Source organism: Blennius ocellaris, assembly GCF_963422515.1.
Source record: "Blennius ocellaris genome assembly, chromosome: 5".
Classification (NCBI taxonomy): domain Eukaryota; kingdom Metazoa; phylum Chordata; class Actinopteri; order Blenniiformes; family Blenniidae; genus Blennius; species Blennius ocellaris.
Genome location: NC_137654.1, coordinates 28040698 through 28063116, shown reverse-complemented (window position 1 = coordinate 28063116; position 22419 = coordinate 28040698). Strand labels below are relative to the sequence as shown.

At 42.8% G+C, this 22419-nt stretch overlaps 1 protein-coding gene across 2 annotated transcripts; it reads left to right on the top strand.

Moving 5' to 3' along the window:
• Positions 1 to 3867: 3867 nt before the first annotated feature.
• Positions 3868 to 22147, top strand: gnai3 (guanine nucleotide binding protein (G protein), alpha inhibiting activity polypeptide 3). Of its 2 annotated transcripts, XM_080496774.1 has the most exons (9): positions 3868 to 4439; positions 12852 to 12894; positions 13261 to 13402; positions 13499 to 13656; positions 16110 to 16238; positions 16472 to 16601; positions 17540 to 17693; positions 19514 to 19725; positions 20268 to 22147. In XM_080496774.1, the coding sequence occupies exons 1-8, from the start codon at positions 4322 to 4324 to the stop codon at positions 19702 to 19704; spliced, it is 1065 nt and encodes a 354-aa protein (XP_080352900.1). In that variant the 5' UTR covers positions 3868 to 4321; the 3' UTR covers positions 19705 to 19725; positions 20268 to 22147. The 2 variants fall into 2 exon arrangements, with proteins under 2 accessions (XP_080352900.1, XP_080352899.1); XM_080496773.1 differs by having other exon boundaries at positions 13261 to 13656.
• Positions 22148 to 22419: the final 272 nt, after the last annotated feature.

The window sequence follows — 22419 nt, the reverse complement described above, 5'->3', positions numbered from 1 at the left end:
CGATCAGCAAGACGTCGCGCCAGAGCCACATATTACACAACGATTAGAGTTTCATGTCGCCCAGCATTATCAATCTCCTGACATTTATGACACCAGCACCCAGGAACAAGGCTTTCCTCTCTTCACTTAATCTGAGATCTTCCTCACTGATGAGCGACTCTTCTGTAATGAATGGTTTGAGAATTTCTCACATTCTGGGCTGTTTGCATGACGAGTTCATCAGTCGACTATTCAATTCGGCTGGATTTCCATCTTCTTGCTCTCCGACTGGTTACGTTCAACGCTTCATGCTCTTGTTTCTGCAACGAAACGCTCATTTTCAGTAAATTTTGCTCCAGAGGTGGGGGGAGGAAGAAAAAAAAAACAGCTTCAGGAACATTAAACGACATCGTTCCAGTACCATTTTTTTGTTCGTTGTAAATTATTTGTTTGATGCATTTGTTTTCTTGTCTGTGTCTTTTTGTACCTGAGCTGAAAAGACTGTTTCTCTGTTATTTTATCTGTTTTTTTTCTCCTCATTAGCTGAAATCATTAAAGAAGCGACAAGAAGATTAACTTGTGTGTCGTGATTGTTGTGGTGAGACAATCACGTGAAAATGTGTGTGTGTGTGTGGGGGGGGGGGGGTGAAAGCAGATTGACATTTACAGTTAACACCCACCAGCTTGCCTTTACCATAACTTAGTTCAACAAATTGTGTTGTTTTATGCATATGTAGAATTTGCACTATTCAACACGTTGATTCATACATTCACTTAGTTTTTTTTCTTTTTTTAATACTTTATTTTTATAGTCACCACGTGATTGTACATTTGCATGGACACATGAATAAAGGAAGAGAACATTAAAAAAACACCAACACAACAGACACAACCTCATACACATGAAAAATAAAAAATACATCAAACAAGGGATTATCGCAGCTACAATTATTACATTATGATGAAATCAACTGTAGTAAGTTGACTTTACTTATTTTCTACATACATACTGTATAACTTGTGTGCTTTATTTTTCATTATTATTATTATTATTATTATTATTATTAACATGGTTTCACAACAAGGTTGCTTCTATTCTACTTATCAAAATGGTCGTTTCAGTGAAGAACAAGTACTAAAAACATTTGATGGCACGTTATACTGTGCATAATTGTTTGTTTATGGTAAATAAAGAACTTGATTTGACTTAACTGAACACAAACATCTGCTTTATTCATAAACAGTGCATCATTTCTTCATTTTTTTTTATAGTTGTACCATAAAATTAGTTCAAGTTCAAAACAAGCAACAGATACGGAGGGTTCAGTGGGTGTGTGTCTTAAAGAACCACCTGTTTTTTGTTTTTTTGTGATTCACATTTTCTTTCCTTTCCTGATCTAAATGTTCTCCTGTGCTGCTCTCCATTGGACCGAGTGAGTCACGGCTCCAGTGTGTGTCGGTGGAGGGCGCCTCCTGCAGCGCATGCACGCACACACACACACACACCCACACACACACACACACAGAGTTCAAACGGCTTGACCTTTGTGGCAGGCGGCAGGCGAAGAGCTCAAGGACAGATGCCACCATCATGTGTCCTCCAGCGCTTCTCCTCGCGCCAACGTTATCAGATGCAAATAAATGGATCGGGGCCCAAGTGTGTGTGTGTGTGTGTGTGTGTGTGTGTGTGTGTGTGTGTGTGTGTGTGTGTGTGTGTGTGTGTGTGTGTGTGTGTGTGTGTGTGTGTGTGTGTCAGATCGATTGTGTCTGATCAAATGAGATGTGACACAAACAGACTCTTCAAACTGGAAAGTCTCCCTCATCAGACTGGAGATGAGCTCAATCACATGAATTTCTCACGTCCTTCCAAATCCCGACTTCTCGACAAACAGCTGTTGCCGTGGTAACCTGCACCGGTGACGGGCTGAGGAGCATGTTGGAGCTGTACATATATATATATATATATATATATAGTTAGTTTTTTTTACTTTTATTTATAAGAGCATTTATTTATTTATTCTTTTTTTATTATTTCTATATTTATTTACATTGATTCTAATTTGGATGCAGGCATGGAAGTAACATTAAACAAAATTGGAATTCAGTGGTATTATTTTAGATAAACACGTAGTTTTGCTCAGACCTAATTACAATTCACATAATTTAGTTAAACTTGACTACTTTCAAAACCTTAAGTTGCTCCTGAGTTATAATCTGTTTATTTTCTCAGAAATGTATTCGAGAATCGCATTTGCGCAACACTGTATTATTATAATGGAAATTGTTTTAAGTTAGCGGTGACGATGCAGAACTGATATATTGACTCATTATTTAGGGTTGACTTAACCTGGAGTATATTTGATGGCAGTTCTTGTAACTGAGTATAATTTAAGCAACATAACATGAGTCACTTGAGTATAAATTGCGTATTCTTTCATAACTTTCGTAACTTTTGCTCGCATGTGTCCAGTGGAATTAAACTATGTGGATATCTTGTGATTTTCTGTGTTGTGGTGTTTTTCCACGCATGTATTAAATAATAATGAGGAAGTCGGTATTAAGAACACTGATGAAAATAGTTTTTTGTTCTGTCCACTAATAGATAGGAAACAGCAAATAGTTGTTGGTATGCCCCCCAAAAAAGTCCCCAAATGTTTTGTAGTAGATTTATAGTCACATAATTTACTACTGCTTTTATTTTATGTGCAAAAAAGATCAATATGAACATTTCTGGAAGAATAATACGAGAATAGGTCGAAAATTATTTCTCTTTGCTGGCAGATTAAGTCCAACAGATTACTTAGAGTTGGGAAATTATATGAAATACGAGCATCAGACGTTCCGCTGTCACCACAACCAGAAAGAAAATAAACTCTTGATTGGATGATTTAATCTGTTTATCACAGAGGGAATTAAATCAAATCTACACCTGCAGTTCAACCAATTGTCCACAGAGGGCGCTCTCACACCACATAAATCTTTCTTGCCTTTACTTTAAGTCGGACAGGAGACTAATAAAATCTCCTTTTCTTTCTCTTTTTTTCTTGCTTTATTTGTACAAACATTGACAGAAACCAAATGCATGATGGAAACGTTGAATTTGTGCTAAAGACAGTAAAAAAAAGCACAGAGAGCTTATACAGAAACAAAGAATCCTCCACATACTGACAACAAGTCAATAAAACAACCTAAACATCTCAAACGAGGCTTCTCGGTTATGAAACAATCTACCATTTCACACCAGACTGGCAACTTCTTTATTTATCTCTTTTTAAATTAAACCTTAAAACCCACCTCTGATAGACTTTTAACAAAGATGCTGATATTACGCATTCTTTACTTTTTACATTTTTGGTGTATTTTTTTTATTTGCCTTTTCATTGTGTTGTTTGGTTTGTGTACAGTACTTTGGCTTTTAAAGTGCTTCATAAATAAAGACGGATTCGATTAAACTACACCGATTGTAAGTGGATTGTAAACATGTGACTGTGAACACTTACCAGACTCCACAGGAAGAGTAAAGCTAAAGTTTGATTTGTTAGGCACATTAAAAATCAACAGCAGTTTTTGTAATGGACTAAAAATAATAATAATAATAAAAGTCATACAGGCAATTTTATGTGAAAAACACTTTTCATAGTTTCCAGGAGCAATTCATCAAAAGTATAATAAATATCAAGCATTAACAAGGATCGTCCGGGAAGTCCTATGAATAATAAATGTGATTTTAAGTGAGACTTGGAAATTTCCAGTGGCAACGTAATATGAGGTGATGTGTTGGAACTACATTTCCCATCAGCCCTCGGGGGAAAGGGGGGGGGGGCGTCACTTTTCCTTTTTCAGTCAGGTTTTCTAGGTTTGCAGCTGGACCCGCTGGATGGACGCGCTCCTGCGGCACACACTTTTTTTTAATGGAGTAAAGGTGGACATTTTATATTTTTCAAATTTTTCTCTAAAACGCTGAATCTGACGTTTGGATTTCGTATAGATTCCTGCAGATTGCAATTTGTTTTTGCAAATTTTTTAATTTTTTTTTTTTTTACTTTTACCCGCTTTTTACGTTAAAAAAAAAAGAAAAGTGCAGATAAGTTGGACTAAGAAGAACTCAAACATAGTTTTGGATTAGTGTCGCTGTTCTCTGGATCAGCTTTACGCGCAGCGCAGAGCGCAGAGCGCAGCGCACCGAGGCTCCAGTGCCAACGCCTTTCCACCCAGTCTCTCTCTCTCTTTCTCTCTCCCTCTCTCTCCCTCTCTCTCTCTCTCTCTCTCTCTCTCTCTGCAAACTTCCCCGGGACGGCTGATGAGCTGCTGAGCCGCCTCTTGCCAAGTCGAGAGCAAAAACATGGGCTGCACGATCAGCGCCGAGGACAAAGCTGCGGTGGAGAGGAGTAAGATGATTGATAAAAACCTGCGAGAAGACCGAGAGAAATCCTCCAGAGAGGTCAAACTGCTTCTGCTCGGTACGTTTTATTGGCTCTTTTTGTGTTTGTGTGGAAGGGGGGGTGGGGTGGGGGGGGGGGTTACTCCTGCTATTTCTCACTGTTTCACTGCTGCACAGTCAATAGTTTGACTTCAAACAACCTCCTCCTCCTCCTGTTGGTTTAAAGCAGCTGTGCCTCATCATTTCTCCTGACACAACGTGGAGAAGCAAACCAGATGGTGGTGGTGAGAGGGGCAACTGTGAGCCCTGAGCCCCCCCACCCTCCACACCCCCTCAGTGCTGACCTGCTGGGAGCTCGTTCACTTGCCACCGTCCACAACCAACCTTGTTACTCTGTGTAGTCTGTGTTTCCTCCAGATTCTTCACAGCCACAGGCCAAAGTTTGAAACAATTTCACGCACATCAGCAGAAACACTCCTCGGGTCACGCTCTCCTCTGGAGCTCACAGGGAGCTTTCTCAGCATTTGTACCGGCTATTATTTGTTTCCGCTTTAAAGTGGGATTCAGATAAATCACAGTGACACAAACCACAGACATTTGTGCCTCGTTCAAAACCGTTTGGCTTCACGTCGTCGCGTGTGACCAGAAGATGCAGCAGTAGATCAAGATGAAGTGTGACGATGGTGTCAGTGAGAGATGGATGGATGGATGGATTGACAGATGACTGAATGGATGGATGTTTGGATGGATAGATGGACGAGCAGATAGATAGATAGATTGATGAATGAATAATTGGACGGATGGATGGATGTTTGGCTGTATGGATGGATGGATGAATGGATGGAGACCTCTGAGTCCATAAAGAGAAAAGCAAACTGAAACTGTGATGGTCTTTCCTTGAGGTCAAAGTTTCATCTTCTCAATCTTGAGTTTCTTCATGCCCCTCCACTAGTTTTTCTCAAGCTCTTCCAGCTTCATCCTGGAATCTAAAGACAATTCGAGGTCATCGATTGACTCTAAATCAGCGGTTTTGGGTAAATGTTCACCTTGAGACGATCCTGAAGAACCGCGGAGCGTCTCTGCTCCGACGCGGCCGACTGGCCCTTTATCAAGCTCACTGACGATTTGTTCATCAGGTTCATGTGTTGAAGGCATGAAAAACGATGCGGGATCGAGGATCTGGGGCGCCACGCTCTTCTTCGGCAGCTCCAGAAAATACCGAGATGATTTTGGAACGTTCGGATCTGGAGATTTGAGGGAAAAACCTAGAAATACTTGAATGACGATAAGTTACTGCGAGAGTCGGCGTCTGCCTTTTTCCCCACGTCAGGCGTTTTCTATTCAGTCGGTAGCGTGTTGACGGTCTGTGGTGTGGGCTGCACCAGCGTGTCGGGGAGGGGGGAATTAAACTCAACCATCTCATGTGTTGTCGGCCTGCGAGGTTGAAAACTTCTCTTCAACTTCAGATTCATTGTTTTTCTTTCCCTACCTCTTACTCTGCTGGTACATTTTGACTTTATTTTGCTGACCGTTCTATCGAAACCCGTACGAGGTTAATATTCGATTGTTTTGTGCTCAGAAAGAGGGAAAAGGCGTCTCCCCGACGTTACGAATAATCCGATTCAAGTGTCGGTGAGAGGGCCAAGCGTGTAATTTTGACGCTTGAGTCAGGCAATGGTAATAATACACACATTTTCATTCATGCAGCGAAGAAACTGCAGCCGGTATGAGGTACGGAGGGCCGTGCCTCGACACGCCACGTCGTATTTAACGACGGTGAAACGCTGCACACTTCCGAGCGTAGGAATGTGTTTACCAGCCTCACACTCGTGAATCAGTCAAGGTCGGGCCGAGGAGCAGATTAATTTGCCGGTCATGATCTCCGAGGAGCTGAGCCAGCAAGATGGGCAATGTCAAAGATTCATGCGCTGTTTGTTAAGGCGAGACAAAGTGACGCGAAAAAGGCCTCTGAAAGTGACCCCCCATGAATGTATTTATCAGATGTTAATAGTTGCATGTTTACTGTGTTGTCAGACACAATATTGAACAGTCTTTCAACACCAGACATGGTCTCGTTGGTCCAAAAAAACATTGTATTCAACGTTTATTTCCCAAAATCTATCTTTTCCTTGATTTTCATCCATTGAATATTTGGTCAGAGGCGCTACATTCAGAATCTGCTGTGTCTGTGTGAGCTGGACTGGCTCCGCCCCCACATGCCCATCTTGGGACGAGGAGGAAGTACTTCCTCTCGTGGTGGCATGTGCCAGAGCTGCTTAATTGTGGGAGGAGTCAAAGGGGAGGGGCCTATCTTGATTTGGATTGGCGAAACCTCCCGATGACACTATATAGGGTTTGATTTCTGATTGGCTGGTTGGAGCAACACTGTTTTTATAAATTGAAACACGCCAGGGAGAGAGAGGGCACACTTTCTTCACTTCTGTTGTGTCACTCCAGGTACGGGGACGATTAATACTGCTGGGAAACGATTAGAAATTGAATTTTGGCTTAATTTCACCCTTTTAAACTTGTGGAGTATTGATGCGCACTGTGGTCCAGCTGCTTTCCTGCTACACTTTAAAGTGACGGTGACAAAAATGGCAGCTTATTTAGGCCTTTCAGGATAAAGTGCATAACATCAATGACTGACACACACACACACACACACACACACACTGATCTGGCGAACAGCTAATTGCAGACACGGTGGTGGTGACGCTCCACAGTCCAGCCATCAGGCCATTAACAATATTGTGATTCCTGAAGCATTATAGCCACTTTCCCACAGGTTTGTTCACATTAACCTGATTATAATCTCATATATTGTCACTTGACCCACAGTGTTGCATTGGTTCATGTTGTTGAGTTTTAAGGTATTCTTGCATGCGAGGGATAAAGTATTTGTAACTGTGGATACACTGTAGTGTAAAATACATCTGTAGTTTCGGGGCCACATACGGTCCCATTTCATCTCGAGTGGGTCGAGCAGATCGATAAAATAGTGCCATAATAACCTTTAAATGTAAACTTTCAAGTAGTTTTTTTGTTGTTGTTGTACAGTCGATGAAAAGGAAAGTTGCTACTATGAAACAAAACAAAAGTGAAAATGACAAAAAATTCAAAATAAAGCCAATTTTAGTCAAACTTTCTGGTGCATAATAAAGTGAAAACTTGTCCTATAGTTTGCGATTTTTCATGGCAGTATCTGAGCTCAGGCTCTCAGTGTTCTGTTGTGTCTGAAAAAAATGTATTAAAGAAATCAATTTATTTATTTATTTATTTCTAACCATTCGCTCGGTTGTTTGCTGGGCTGGATTGGAACCTCTTCCAAGCCAGTTTTGGAGAATCGGGTTTTATGTTTGACACCCCTGAGTAAACTGTGCTGCAACAATCTCCATTAATGTGGATGCACTAAAAAAAATTTAAAAATTTTTTTTAAATGAGAGGAATTTGTTTGAGTTTCTTGTTGTTAAATGGCTCATTCGAATACATGTTGTTCAGATAATATGAATAAGTAGGATTAAATCTACTTAATATGAATAGATGGAAATGGGTGACACAATTAAATTACATTAACTCAACTAATTATTTTTGTGAATGTGGAAATGACTGAGAAGGATAATTTTTTTTAGTGATGGATTGTCCAGTTCTGAAGAAGCTTAATAACATTCCTCAATTGAACAACCGAAGACAAGAGAAAATCCCTCTAAAAAAATCTGAAATAATAATAAAAATTTGTTTAAAAGACATTCAAGATAGAAAACAATGCTGCGAGAGGAACTTTCGCTCCTGAGCCATTTTGAACCAGCGTCTATTAGAGAGGAAGTTTCCACTGTTTTCGGTCGTCGCTGTTGTGCAGCAGCCAAAAACTGTTTCAGCTCATAAATATTTCACAATAAGTCACATACATGTGGTTGTTGGACACACACACACACACACGAATCTTCTCACCGGCAGTTTATCAGATGTATGAGGTTTAAGCCCCGACCAATACGTGTGATGGTGCTACGTTAACGTTGTTTGGAAACACTCGTTTTTCAGATTCTGACCACAGAGATTTTTCCAGGCAGTGTCTCTCGCTCCCCGTCCGTTGGTGGGACAAGAGAGTTATAGGGGGAAAAAAAACAAAAACAAAGAGGAGTTCAGCTGCCGTTCTTTATTCGAAACCCACAAAGCTTTTAGAGCCAGTGCAGCCTTCCAATGAAATCCTTCTGCTGTTTGACCACAAACAGTGATTCATAAAACAATCTGCATTTCAGATTCTCGTTAAATGGGGGCTTGGACGTCGGGGAATGCCCCCGCGCGAAGTCGCTCGTCGAGCTGGCGGTGCTCCGCGCTTGAAAGTCAGCCAGAGAAATGGCGTCGGATGAGCGAGGTTAGGGTCAGGGTCCGGAGAGCAACGCAGTCTGTCCTCATGCTCTCCGCCTGGCGGCTTCGCCGATGGAATTCACGCAGCACCGCTCTGGCTGCCGTCCGTGTGAACACATCACTCCCCGACAAAAAAAAAAAAAAAGCAGCTGCCGTGGATTCCTGACCGTGGGTTTGGATCGAGCGTGGCCACCGTTTATTACGAGGCAACGCATCCTGATTCTGAAATACGCCTCCATCGAGACTTGTCCCATAATTCTCCTCCCACGGCCTGGATCTTTATTTTTGTAGTTTTTGGATCACATGTGGTTACATTAAGTTGAGAGAAATAAAAGCTCAGACACCCATAAGAACTCGGGACAGACGTTAATGGAAATTGGGTCTGAGTATAGCGCTTCATGTCTGTTGTATACAGACGCATCCGTGTTGCTGCGGTCAGCAGGTTGCATAGTGACACGGAGTCCAACCGCTGCTCCGTCTGCGGGGGGGGGATTCACCGCAGCACATAGTTTCTAACAAAGGCCAACTACAGGAGAGAAGCGCCCAGAACAGGCTGTCAAACGTAAAGTCCGAGGACCAAAACCGAACCGCGAGAGGCCCCAATACGGCCAAAACGCCAAGCAAATGGTCAAAATCTCAAAGGAAATATAGTTTGTTTGTTTTTATAAGCAAATTTCTTTAGAGTAGCAGACAAAACACAAAGTGATTCCTGAGCTGAGATATCGGTGATGCTGCCATGAATAATAGCTGATGAGTATTAACCTGAAAGGGGGAGTTTTGTAAAAACACCCATAATGCAACAGGAGCAACTTTTTCGGGGACATTTCACTATATTCTGCTCCAGAATGTTTCATTAAAATGTACTTTATGTTCGAAATATTTTCCATCACATTTACTCTGCAAAACAACAACGAGAGGTTTTAGATTTAATGATTATTATGGCACTATTTTACCTTCCTAGCCCACTGGAGATGAAATTGGACTTTACTAAAATAATGTTTGACATTCAGGTGCTTTTGCGGTTTCCTCATGTCAATAAAGTTCCTGTTTTAAATTCCCGTTTTAAAAATGTGTTTTCAATTGTTATGTATCTACAGTGGAGCCAACCATTTAACCAACATTTCATCCCTCCAAGGCTCCTTAAATAACTTCCTTACAGAGGATGAGTGATGCATTTGTTTTGTCTCTTGGACTTTTAACGTATTTCCTCATAGCTTCTGCTCTTCTTGACTCGAATACAGACACGATGTCAGACCTTATCACGTGAGCTTTCGAAGCGACGAGATTCGTCTCTGTGACGACAGCCGAACAGGCCCGAGGCCTCGTGGTCTCTGCGTGTCCCCAGCTCCAATTATGCAATAACGTCAAAATCATAAGCTGATAATTGCAGTTGTTTATTTCAGTGCAAAACTTCAAACCACGGCCATAGTAAATATGTTTGTATGCACATACGCGAGGTGAAGGGCAGCGACAACAATGTGTCATGACTCCCAGTCCATATTCCCCTGGGTCTTGGTAGTTTTGTTTTGACAGTCACCGTAAAAACGATCCAACTTGGTCGTGTGTCCACTAGAATGTCCGTGTACTACTATTGTTTATGCTTATAGTGTGTTGTTATCTGCATGCATGTGTGTGTGGTTTCATTACGAAAAACAAATAGCAGCACCCCGCAACATGGAAACCACATCGTTTTCTGCCGTTTCTGTGTAAACGTGCAACTTTTCTGGAACGACAACCCAAAAAGATGCGTTTCCATGTGAAGCGTCGCGTAAACAGGTTCTGACTTTTATTAGTGTGACGTCTCCTGTGACTTCAGAGTTCAACCGAGTCCATTCAGACGTTCGAGAATCCCCATTCCTGGACAACTGCGAACACGCAGAGATATTTATGTACCTCGGAGCAGAACTCACTGTAATGTTTCTTTGACATTTATAGGCTCCCCCTCAGGCCAATTAAATGTATTTTTGAAGACATATTTGCACGGCAGAAAAACGTACATCAACACTGCATCTGACCAGTGTGTGGAGACACACGTGAGAAGTTACAAGCGTAATGGAAATGAATGTACTTGACGCATGCTTTCATTTTAAAGGTGCAGTTTGGTTCAAAACATACATGGAATACAACATTTAAAAGAGTGAAGGGTAAACAGTGTGCTGAAACAACACTAGTAGCACTGGCAGACTGTATAAGATCAGTAAAGTGCTGTCACTTCATATTAGAAGTTCCCGCCGACCTGCGAGAAGCCTCATGATATGAATTGAAGTGGAACAAATGAAATGGATGAAGGAGCGATTGTACCTGTTGCACTTCATACGAGGAAGTCTGAGCTGAAGCCAGACACTAAAAACTGGAAGTCTGCAATTTTTTGGGAAGAATGGCCTTAGCACGTTGAACCGATCGGTGAGCGTGAACTGCTGAACTTCCACAATCCTGCTGCTCGTCTTACAGCTGTTTATTGTTAGTTTCCATAGTTGAAGTCTGTGGATCATCTTGAGTGTGTTGAAATATTCGACTCTTACAAATGTGAAGGACCTTCATCTTATGAAGCGGAAAGAAACACGAGAGCCTGACTGGTAAGATGTAACGTACTGCTTTTTAATAAAGACAGCAGATGTTCGTAGTATTTATGGTTCCGCCTCCACTGCGGTCCCAGTCTTTCATTTTCCAAATTCTGCAAACTTAACGAGCGACCGATGATTTACACGGCGCTCTTTCTGCATGACATGCAGCTCGTACGTGAAACTGCTGAACAAAAGTCACATTTATACAGTAACTTTTACAGACAAAATAGTGACTGATTTTGACTTGACTATTGATTATTGGTGAGATAAGTCATGTAATGAAGTCTTCTGAAGTGGAGGTGGGTTTGTTTGTCATTATTTCAGTTGGAAAAAGCTGCAAGGCTGCTGCCTCTCTCCGCGCTGCGTTATCTGAAGCTTTTATCGCCAGTAAAGAGCAGCTCTGGTGCTTCATCATCGAACTCCTGCTTATGGGAACAGAAGCACCTCGTTAATCCAGAACTAATCCAGTTCTCCTGACAGCAACGTTAAAGATGTCTGAGAATCAGCAACGTTAACATCAGTTGTGTTATTAAGATGCTTTATGATTTTATGAATCATTTGGAAAAAAAGACATGAGAGAACATCTTTCTCCCCGATGTAGCTTCTAACATCCAAGATGAATTTATTGTTGTTTTTATTGTGAAAAAAGACACCAAGCCGTCAAGTTTAAACGGTTAATTCATGTTGAAATATAGATGTAAAATCAAAAGGAGTCCAAAATCGTAAATTGACCCTTTGACTTCAAAGAGTATCTGCAACTGTTTTCTTCAATACATCACTGGCTAGAATAGTTCATCCTCTGGGTAGTTCAGTATTTTAGGCGGATTTTGAGGTGTTGCATATTACCGGTTGACTCTTCGAATCATGTGTGGTGTATTTGTCATGTCCTCTCTCTCTCTCTCTCTCTCTCTCTCTCTCTCTGCACGATATCGTCTCTCCAGTGGAAAAACACAGTCTCAGCCAGAAGCACGACAACTGTTTCCTGTTTGGCTAATTGTTGTCGGAATACTGTAAAGTTTGCTCTTGTGAAATCCTCTTGCCGTGAATCACGGTGACTTTCTGAGCCTCTGACATCGTTTGTGCCGCTCAGCAGTTTATGATTTGTCACCGACGCCCAGTGTTGCGTCAACTCGTCACCGTTTCCCCTGAAGTTCGCCTGTGAACTTTCTGCATGGCGAAAACTTTTTTTTTTTAATTGTATCGTGATGAGTTAAATATTTCCCCTCCGCTGATTGTCTCTGCTCATACATTAAAACAGCTGACTGATGCGTCACATTGTTGATGGTAGCAGCGTGCAAGGTGGGTGCTTTATGACTGCGCACGCTCCCCCGGGCTCTATTTAAAGTTTTGGCTGGTGAAAGCCAGGCGGCGTTTCCTCCGGGGCTTCTGACACAAAACATAAGGCACATTGTGTGATTAAATGAGATTTAAGTTCAGCTGTAATGAAAAGCTGCTCTGATCCACTGTCGACACGAAACATGATGCGATAATGTTGTAATGGCTGCTCCTCAAATGTCTCTTCCTCTTTATTTTATTTATTTATTTATTTTTTCTTTCAGGTGCCGGGGAATCTGGGAAAAGCACAATAGTCAAGCAAATGAAGTAAGTTACAACTCTTATGACTGTCCAGGTCGTGGGTTTATCTTTGTGGAAACGCTTTAGAAAAGTGGAGCACGAGCCTCATTTCGCTCTGTTCAGGCGAGGGAGGAAGCCCCCTTTTTTTCGCACAACATGTGAAACAATAGCCACAGAGGGCAGTTGTAGCCTGGCTGGGCCTGAATAGAGTCTGCCCGGTTCCCACATTAGCCATGCTGTATGCTCACTGAAGCTCAAATTCCAGCACTAATGACAGCGCTGCATAAAATCCTCCAGAAGTGGAACCCGCCGCACATTTGTTAGCACCATTGTTCGCGATGTCAAACTAAAAAAAAAAAAAAAAACCCTGTTTGATTCTTGCTTCTGTGTCAGAATCATTCATGAAGACGGCTACTCAGAAGAGGAGTGCAAGCAGTATAAGGTGGTGGTGTACAGCAACACCATCCAGTCCATCATGGCCATCATCAGGGCGATGGGCCAGCTGAAGATTGACTTTGGAGATGCTGCACGGGCGGTGAGCCGACCGAGCTCAGTGGAACTCCTCATTCGTGTCATTTTATCTGCGGGGAGCTCTTCTTGCAGCGTGTTGACTTACTTATTGTGTTGCCAGGACGATGCCCGACAGCTGTTTGCCCTGGCGAGCTCCGCTGAGGAGGGCGTGATGTCCGCGGAGCTGACGGGAGTGATCCGGAGGCTGTGGAGCGACGGCGGCGTGCAGGCCTGCTTCGATCGGTCACGAGAGTATCAGCTCAACGACTCGGCCGCATAGTGAGGACTCACTTCTTTACGCGGCGTCTTAAACATCACAGGCTGCGGCATTAGGGCCTGTTCACGCCGGCAGCCATTACAAGTGTATACGTCAAACTTTCATTACGTTTCGGGTGTCCGTTTATTTATTTATTTAGTAAATTTATTATTATTATTATTATTATTATTTATTACATTCACCAACAAAAGTTTGGGGCGGAAGGTTTTAATAGGTTTTTTTTGTCTACATATATTTATTTATTTATCAGTTTCTATGTATTTTATCAATTTTCTGCCAAAACGATTAACCCAAATTCCATGAAATCTTCAGGGATGATTTGTCATCATCCAAGGACCAAGCGATTACATTTTGGGATGTTAACGGCTAACCGTTCATGAATAAATCCCATAAAACCGCAAAAAAGATTTCCCATACAAAACAGATGGGAGAGGCACCTCAAGGAGGAGGTCAAGGGAGGTCAGCGTCTGTTGCCATGGAGATGCTCCCTGCTCAGTGTTTCACACAGTGATGTATAAGCTGCCTGACAGGCAGTTACGCAAACAATTGTGGTTTGGTGAAGGTATGCAGTCTACTGAGTGCCTATTTTATTTTATTTTGTTTTGTTTTATTTTGATTAATGAATTAAATTATTGATCTATTTATTTATCACATGACAACCTTGCCCGGAGCCACTGAAAACAGCTCCCGAGGTGGAACTTTTCGAAAACGCTCCAGCTCAGTCGTCGTGCAAACGCTGCGGCTGTGCACGCAAACCACGGCCATAGTGAATAGTTCTTCTGCACATGCTCACAGTAGAAGGACAACAACGACAGCGTTTCCTCGGTGGTGCCCCGACTCCCGGTCCATTTTGTCCAACGTGGTCGTCTGCTGTGTAAAGGTGACACTTTTCTGAGACGACCCAACCCAAAAAAAAAAAAAAAAGACGCGTCTTCACTTGAAGCAGGGCTTCACATCACCTCGTAGTCACGCCTTACTTTTAAAGGAATGTTTGGTCAGATGGGAACATGACACAGTTCTGAGCAGAGGTGGTTTCCAACGTTCATCTGCGTAACATTTCAGGCGGCGCAGAGGACAAGATGCGTCTTGTTTCCGGAGGTCGTGTGGCGGCTTGTTGCACAGCTGATGGCATTCCTGAGAAAGGAGCGAAATTGAAGGAGAAACTCCTCATTTTCCTCTCGCACTTTCCTTCGTTAACAAAGGAAACCATCTGATAAAGACCATGTGGGGGGGAGAAAATGCAAACAAAGCAATTCGGGCTACGAATAGTTCTCCTTTCTTGTGCTGCTTAATCGGGACGTGGACGAAAACCTCAAGGTTCCCTTCTTTCGCGGCTGTTTCTGTTTCACTCGGTGTGAAGGTCACGTTGTCTGTTGTGCAAACAGCCGAGCTGTCATGACTCCGTGAGCACTGCGTCCGCTCTGCGAGACCCAGGGAACCAGCGCTCTTCGTCTGTTTTTACTCAACCCACAAGGAGCCAGTGTTTATCAACCACAAAAATATGAGCCCATATTTAGTATCGTTCTGTGGCGTCCTCAGCTGTTTGCAAGCAGAACAAACTGTCCACGTGACCAGACAGAAGACTGGGAGTTTGTTACTGTGCATGATGCAGGGAGTTCGGAGGACTATATAACTTTAATTATTCCACGCGACTAATAAAAGGGGGGAAAAAAATGGTCTTAATCTCTCCGCCGCTGGTGTGATTCAGTCCGTTTTACAAGCGGGCGTGTATATGAAGACTGAAACGCTAAATCCAGTTCTCAAAAAGTGTGTTTTAGTGAAATAACTAGCAGACATCTACACTATATTGCCAAAAGTATTTTCCCAGATGATTCAATTCAAGTGTTCCAGTCACTTCCGCTGCTGTTGTTCCAAGGGATTTGGAACAACAGCAACCGAGCCACGAAGAGCGCGGTCAGCGGATGCTGAGGCGCATAGTTCGCCTTCCTTCTGCCCTTTCCACTGCCGAGCAGCTGCGTCCAGGCCTCGCAGCGCCAAGCGCAGCGCAAAGCGTCTGATGCGGTGGTGTAAAGCAGACCGCCAGCTGACTGGAACGGTGGAGGCGTTGACGAATCGCGCTCCTGGAAATCCCATGATTAGTGATGCCATGTACATTTTTACTAAATTGTCCATTAAAAAGAAATAATATCAGAAAGTTAAGACAACAAAATGAAGGTTATTCAGCTAATCTGACGATTGAATTAATTTCCATGTGACGGCAATCGAGTGAACACTTATGGCAGTTTAGTGGATTTATAGTGATAGAAGAAAAAAAACACATTGGGGAAAAAACTTCCAGTTCATTTGCTGCTGCAGCCCACCTACCGAAACCTCTCTGACACCCCCAGAAGAAGCCAACACAACTATATATGTATATATACACACACAAGAGTATATAGGTTTAATACATACACCACGATTTGAGCCCTCCTTTTCTTTCCCCCTCGCCCATCAGCTACTTGAACGACTTGGACCGGATCTGCCAGGCCAACTACGTCCCGACTCAGCAGGACGTGCTGCGTACCCGCGTGAAGACCACCGGGATCGTGGAAACTCACTTCACCTTCAAAGATCTCTATTTCAAGTTAGTGCCGCTGGTCTTATAGTCTCAACACAGCCTGAGGGCTGGATAGAAATCCCTGATCATTCTGTGTGCGTCCCATCATGGGCAAATTGTTATATATATATATATATATATATTTGGGCCTTTTTAATAACTCATAGATAATCCATGTTTTTGTATCAGTCCATGTCGTTCTATCAGTCCTTTCACATGATTTTGAGCAGGCTTTAACGCGCTCGCTGTCCCTGTGTCAGGATGTTCGACGTCGGCGGCCAGCGCTCGGAGAGGAAGAAGTGGATCCACTGTTTCGAAGGAGTCACGGCCATCATCTTCTGCGTGGCGCTCAGCGACTACGACCTGGTCCTGGCTGAGGACGAGGAGATGGTAGGCGGCGATGAGCGCGCGGCGGTTTTGGATGGTTTGCCTTCTCATTAGCAGTCCGCGCGCTGCCTTCAGCCGGTCGAGGTCAGCTCGTCCTCGGCCGTGCCACCGTGAAAACAAAGCCCCGCTGCGGAAAGGCGCGTCAACAAAACCTATTTTAGCCTCTTTGAAAGACGATCGATATTTGTTCAGGAGTTTGCTCTTTTCGGGATACTTTAATGGCTTTAAAGTTTAAAGCCAGGTTGCAGTCTGCTCCTTTTCTCAACTCCTAAAGTGAGTTGCAAACTTGTAGTTTTGTCTGAAAACCCGTTTTTAATTTTTAATTTTCGAGTGGTCTTCCAACAGTAGTAATCGTCCTCATACCTGGAATGATGGCCCAGAAGTGGAGAAAGTCTGTCCTCTCTCCCCCCTGGCTTGTTTAATTTTTTTTTTTAAAGTGTGTCGCTCCAATCAGAAATCAAACTCTATATAGTATATAAAGAGTTGAAAAGCTGAATAGTATGACCCCTTTAACAAATTTCTAAAGAGGAGTGGACACAACACAACCTTAAGATTCGAGCTGAGATATCAGTAAATGCTGCCATGAAAATTATTTACCTTATTGCCAACAAACTAACTTGCTGTGTGGTGAGTTTTGTTAATGAGGTGCCTCTGTCATCCGCTTTGTATGGGAAATTCTTTCACAGTTTTTTGGGATTTATTCGGAAAAGGTTAGACGTTTTAACGTCCCAAAATGTAATCGATTGGTCCTTGAATGACGACGTATCTTCCCTTAAAATTTCATGCAATTCAGGTGAGTATTTTTTGTGAAAAGTTGATCAAATATACATAAGATATTTGACCTCTGTCGATGGGAGCTGAGTGAAATAACGGTGTTCTGACGATATTGTGGTGCTTTGCCTGAGCAGCAAAGCTAAACCCATTTCTCTCTGCCTCCTCAGAACCGGATGCACGAGAGCATGAAGCTGTTCGACTCCATCTGCAACAACAAGTGGTTCACGCTCACCTCCATCATCCTCTTCCTCAACAAGAAGGACCTGTTCGAGGAGAAGATCGGCCGGAGCCCGCTCACCATCTGCTACCCCGAGTACACTGGTGAGAAGCCAAACTTTGTTCACCAGCGCTTTCCGTGTGATCGTCTCTCCAGCGTTTTGATCAGAGGAAATATTTATTTATCTATCTGCACCGTCGGAGCATCGACTTCCTGGAAACTTGTTTATTTTACGAGGGATTCAGTTTCAGAGGGAGGTGGGGGGGGGGGGGGGTCTATTTTGAAGTTGTGGTTTCCTGTTAACTCCTCTCGGAATAAATCTTTGCTTTATTTCTGTGTGCATTTTTCACATTTTTTCCCCTTCAGACGAAGTCTCAGTGACTCACAGTGTATTTATACATTGTGTTGAGCTGCACGGTGTTGCGTTGCCAGTTATGAGATTGAATCCGCGCGATATGCTGAGATGAGCTGTCATGTCACATCACCCCAAATTAATATTATGTAATCACGTGATGATCACGTTTTCTATGCCAGTGGTGTCAAACATAAGGCACGGGGGACAAAGCCGGCCTGCAAGTGGCTCCAATCTGGCCAAACCAGAAAATGTTTTTTTTTTTTTTTTAAGCAAATGTCTTAGGAGTTGCAGACAGAGAACAACACTAGGTAGGTTTCATTAAAATGCGCTTTATTGAAATAATTTTTTCTAGTAATTGTTTGATTTTGTTTTTTTTACTAAAAAAATAGATATTTTCATCAGGTATACTAACCCAACAAAGGAAATGATTATGGCACTATTTTACCTTACCAAGTGGAAATTAGATTGTATGAGGCCCTTGAACTAAAATGTGTTTGACTGATGTCTGCGACAAGAGAGTGTTCCCGGTTTGAAATTAATTCACAGATCCATTCTGTGTGAGTTTGGGCAGTAGCTTGTAGTTTTGACTGCACGTGGAGAAAACAAATGGATGAAATGGAGGAATCCTCACTCACAATGTGCTTAATGGATTTTGATGCCTAGAAATCAATGTGTCAATAAATATTGGCGTCGTGATTTAGTACGATTAGATAGTAAACTCAAATAGGGGAAAAGTGAGAAACACAGAGATTCAAAGCGTCACGTAGCAGCGAGACAGGAAACACTGGGATCAGAACAAATGCGTGAAACAGTCGTTGTCAGATGCTTAATCACACACGCACACACACACACACACACAGGCCTGGTGTGAAACTTGAAGAGACAAAGTGGGAAAGTACAAACACGAGGGGGAAGTGAAGTTACAGTAACATGACAGGAAACGCGCAACAGGAAAACAGCACATGAGAGTTCTTCAAAATCCTCCTGAAAACCAAAGGAACTGAAGACAAACACTAACAGCCCTGACCTAAATACACGCAAGTTTTGCAATTACATGACAACCATTTTAAAATGACGATTGTTTCTACAGAAAAGCTGATGACAATGTCGTGAGGCCACTAGTGGGTGCTGTTGTTTGTTTTCGTTAATGAAGCCACACCCGTATGGACAGACGATAATGTCGGATCGCTGTTCCGGGTGACTCTCAAACATAAAACTGCCAAGTCCCAGGAGAACATAGATGTGGAGAATATGGGAGTCAAGACACTCTGGAGGAAACAGTGTTCTTCTTGTTCATCTTCATGCGGCGGTGATGCATGCGCATTAGCAGCGTTTTTGAAAAAGTTGCGTTTTCCCCCATCTATATTGAGACGGAGTCGGAGCGCTTTCAAAAAGTTGGCTCCAACCACCACTGTTCTGTTGTCGGACACCCAAAACATAATGGATTTTGGCTTTTCAATGAATACGAGTGTATCTCCGAAACCTTAATTCACTTCTCATTCTATTTCTCATCATATGTAATAGATGCAGATAACTCTCTTCCTGCCTGACCCTTTTATTTCGCCGCAGGCGGACACGCGTACGAAGAGGCCGCCGCCTACATCCAGTGCCAGTTTGAAGACTTGAACAAACGAAAGGACACCAAGGAGATCTACACCCACTTCACCTGTGCCACGGACACCAAGAATGTGCAGTTTGTGTTCGACGCCGTCACCGACGTCATCATCAAGATCAACCTGAGGGAGATCGGCCTCTACTGAAGCTTCGGGCACCTTTTCAAGGTAAGCACACCGACGGGAGTGCCGGACCGAGCTTACGGGATGATTTCAAGTGAAAACTGAAAATGTTTATTTTGTTTTGAAGTCAGTTTACACGACAACGGCGCTCGGAGCCACTGGAAATGCAACTAACTCTTTGGAAAACGGCTCCCAATGTGGAACTTTAAAAAAAAAAAATGCTCTGATGCCATCACCATGGAAACGTGAAGCGTTTCCATAACAAAACCGCTAAAACGTTGCATTTTCACTTGAAACGTTATCGTATAAACGAGCCCTCGGTGCTGTTTATTACAACTAGAACTGTTAAAACAGGGTCATACATTATGTTCTGGATGTTTTGTTCTGGTGTGTAATTAATCAATTAGATTAATCAAATTAAAATTTTTAATGCGGGTAAAACATGTTTTAGAATAGATGTAACGATAGGAAACATAAGTAAAGGTCTAATAAAAACAGAATAAATTGGTTTTTTTTGAAAGCATTATTTTGTGCACGGGTTGATGCTAATGCATTGATGTTTTATTCCCGTGTCCCTTCTGGTGCAGGTTTGAGAAGAATCAGGGCTTCTCGACTGTCACATCATCTGCAGAGGGCGACGTGCAAAGTTGCTGTTTAAAAGGACTAAGATGGTGCATGCTGGACCCTGATTGGAAAATGCAGGGCCTCGCGACCTTGAATCCGTCAGTCTCATTAGGTTTAAGTGACGCACAGCACTCTGAGGAGGAGCGAGTGGTGGAGACTTGTGAATTGGTCACTGTGAGTCCCGTCGTATTGAAGATCTTTGTTTCACTCGGGCAGGTAAAGCCACTCTGACACTTCGATAGTTTCGTCTGCACGAGGACCAAAACGGACGGCGTCACACTAGTTTCACAGCTGAAAATTGTACATATGATTCATTATTCCGTTGCGTTGCCTCCTCTCGTAGCCGCAAGTCTGTATCACAATGCTTTCCTTGAATGTTTGCAGCTGTTACGTTTTTATCTTTAGTTCTTTAATGTTCCCTCTTTTGCATTTGTACGAATGCCATAACTTATGTATGGGTCCCACTTTTGTGTGAGATGTTAAATGTACAGTATATAATGCAACTTGTTCGGGTCGGGGAATATTTACCTAGTGCTTAATGAGCTCAGTAGCAACGTGGATGTCTGTTATTTTGTTTTTGTTTGTTTTTTTAACTTGATCACATTGTACTGAACCATGTTTTCTTGAAAGACGTTACTGCAGATCAACTCGTGAAGGGACTTCCTAATTCTCTTGTGTGTGTTTGTTTTTCTTCCTTCTCTCTATTGGATTTTAAATATGACTGATATTTGTTCATTGACTGGAGAAAGCACAGAATCAGAGTTTATTCTCAGCGGTGAAGCTTTGGATTGATTGCTCGGTGAGTGAGTGTCATGATGATGTTTGACTGTATCAAACACGAAACCAAAAAACCACAAGTTGTGCTGATCCACCGAGAGTCTCACCTAAACTCTGACTTCTGTCACACGAGTTAAATCCAGCCCACATTAAAAAAAATTATATATTAAAACGTGTATATCTAACTAAACACATTGAAAGATTTGACTCTTGACCATCGACACTATGACTTTCTTCCACTTGACACGCCTCAGCATCACTCTGTACATTTCAGTTCGATAAGAAAAGAGCATTTTGAGTCCAGAGATCATATTGCAGTGATGAGTGCGACATCATGGCGATGGCGCAGGTGAATGGCGACACGAGTTATGAGATATGTGATTTCCATAGCGGCAAATGCAACAGTCATTTTAAGGCACTGGGGGACGGGAGTCAAACCCTGGTTTGGATTGTGTGTAGGGATTCTCTGATCAACTCGGCAAACTGAGATCCAGTCGCTGCAGATGGATGGCAGCTGTCATAGATCCTGCAGGAAGGTAGCGAGAGAGAAAGAGAGAGCACAGACTACAAGAGAGTCAAAATATTAGTGACATGTAATGTAGAAACATGGTGAGTGAGAAAGTACAGTACAGGTCTCCCAGCAAGCTACAGCTTACAGCAGCTCCACTACAAAATGGTTTCAGGTGACCTGAACCAGCTTTATCAAATAGAACCTAACTTCACTTGCTGTTTTGAGTGCAGATGTGTTTGGAGATGGGCAAGAGCCACATGTGGTGGCGAGACGACGGGGTCGGAGCATTTGTCCCCTGTTTGCAGTCGTCGGTGTCTATCAGGAAGGGCGAACGAGGTTCACTGACTTCCACATGGAAACCTCCTCCGCTGCTGATCCTGGCGTCAGATCCCCTCCGAGGTCCAGTGAAGTCCACTCAAACACATGGCAGGGCTGCTTCCACGGCAACAAAAAGGCGACCTGCCCGGCATGAGGCAGGTGGTCACAATTTAATGGCTGGTTTTGTGCCGTTAAGTTCTTTAAAACTTCATCACATATTCATCGAGTGCACGGTGATAATTGCTGTCTGCTTTTAACCCATCATCAGGGGCAGCTCGGGAGCGTCCGCGGGGTTAAAGGGGGATGTGATGGCATTAGTATATTCATTAAAACCAGCTCAGACCAATGTCTTAAGGTGTGAATCCTGTCTTCTCCTTCACATAGTCACAGATATAAGAATGTGTAAATATTCTGAGCCGCTAACGACGCCCACATGTTCACCATCTGCAGACCAGACGAGCTGAATGTTTTGACATACTGTGAATGTATTGAATGTTACGCTTGGATCT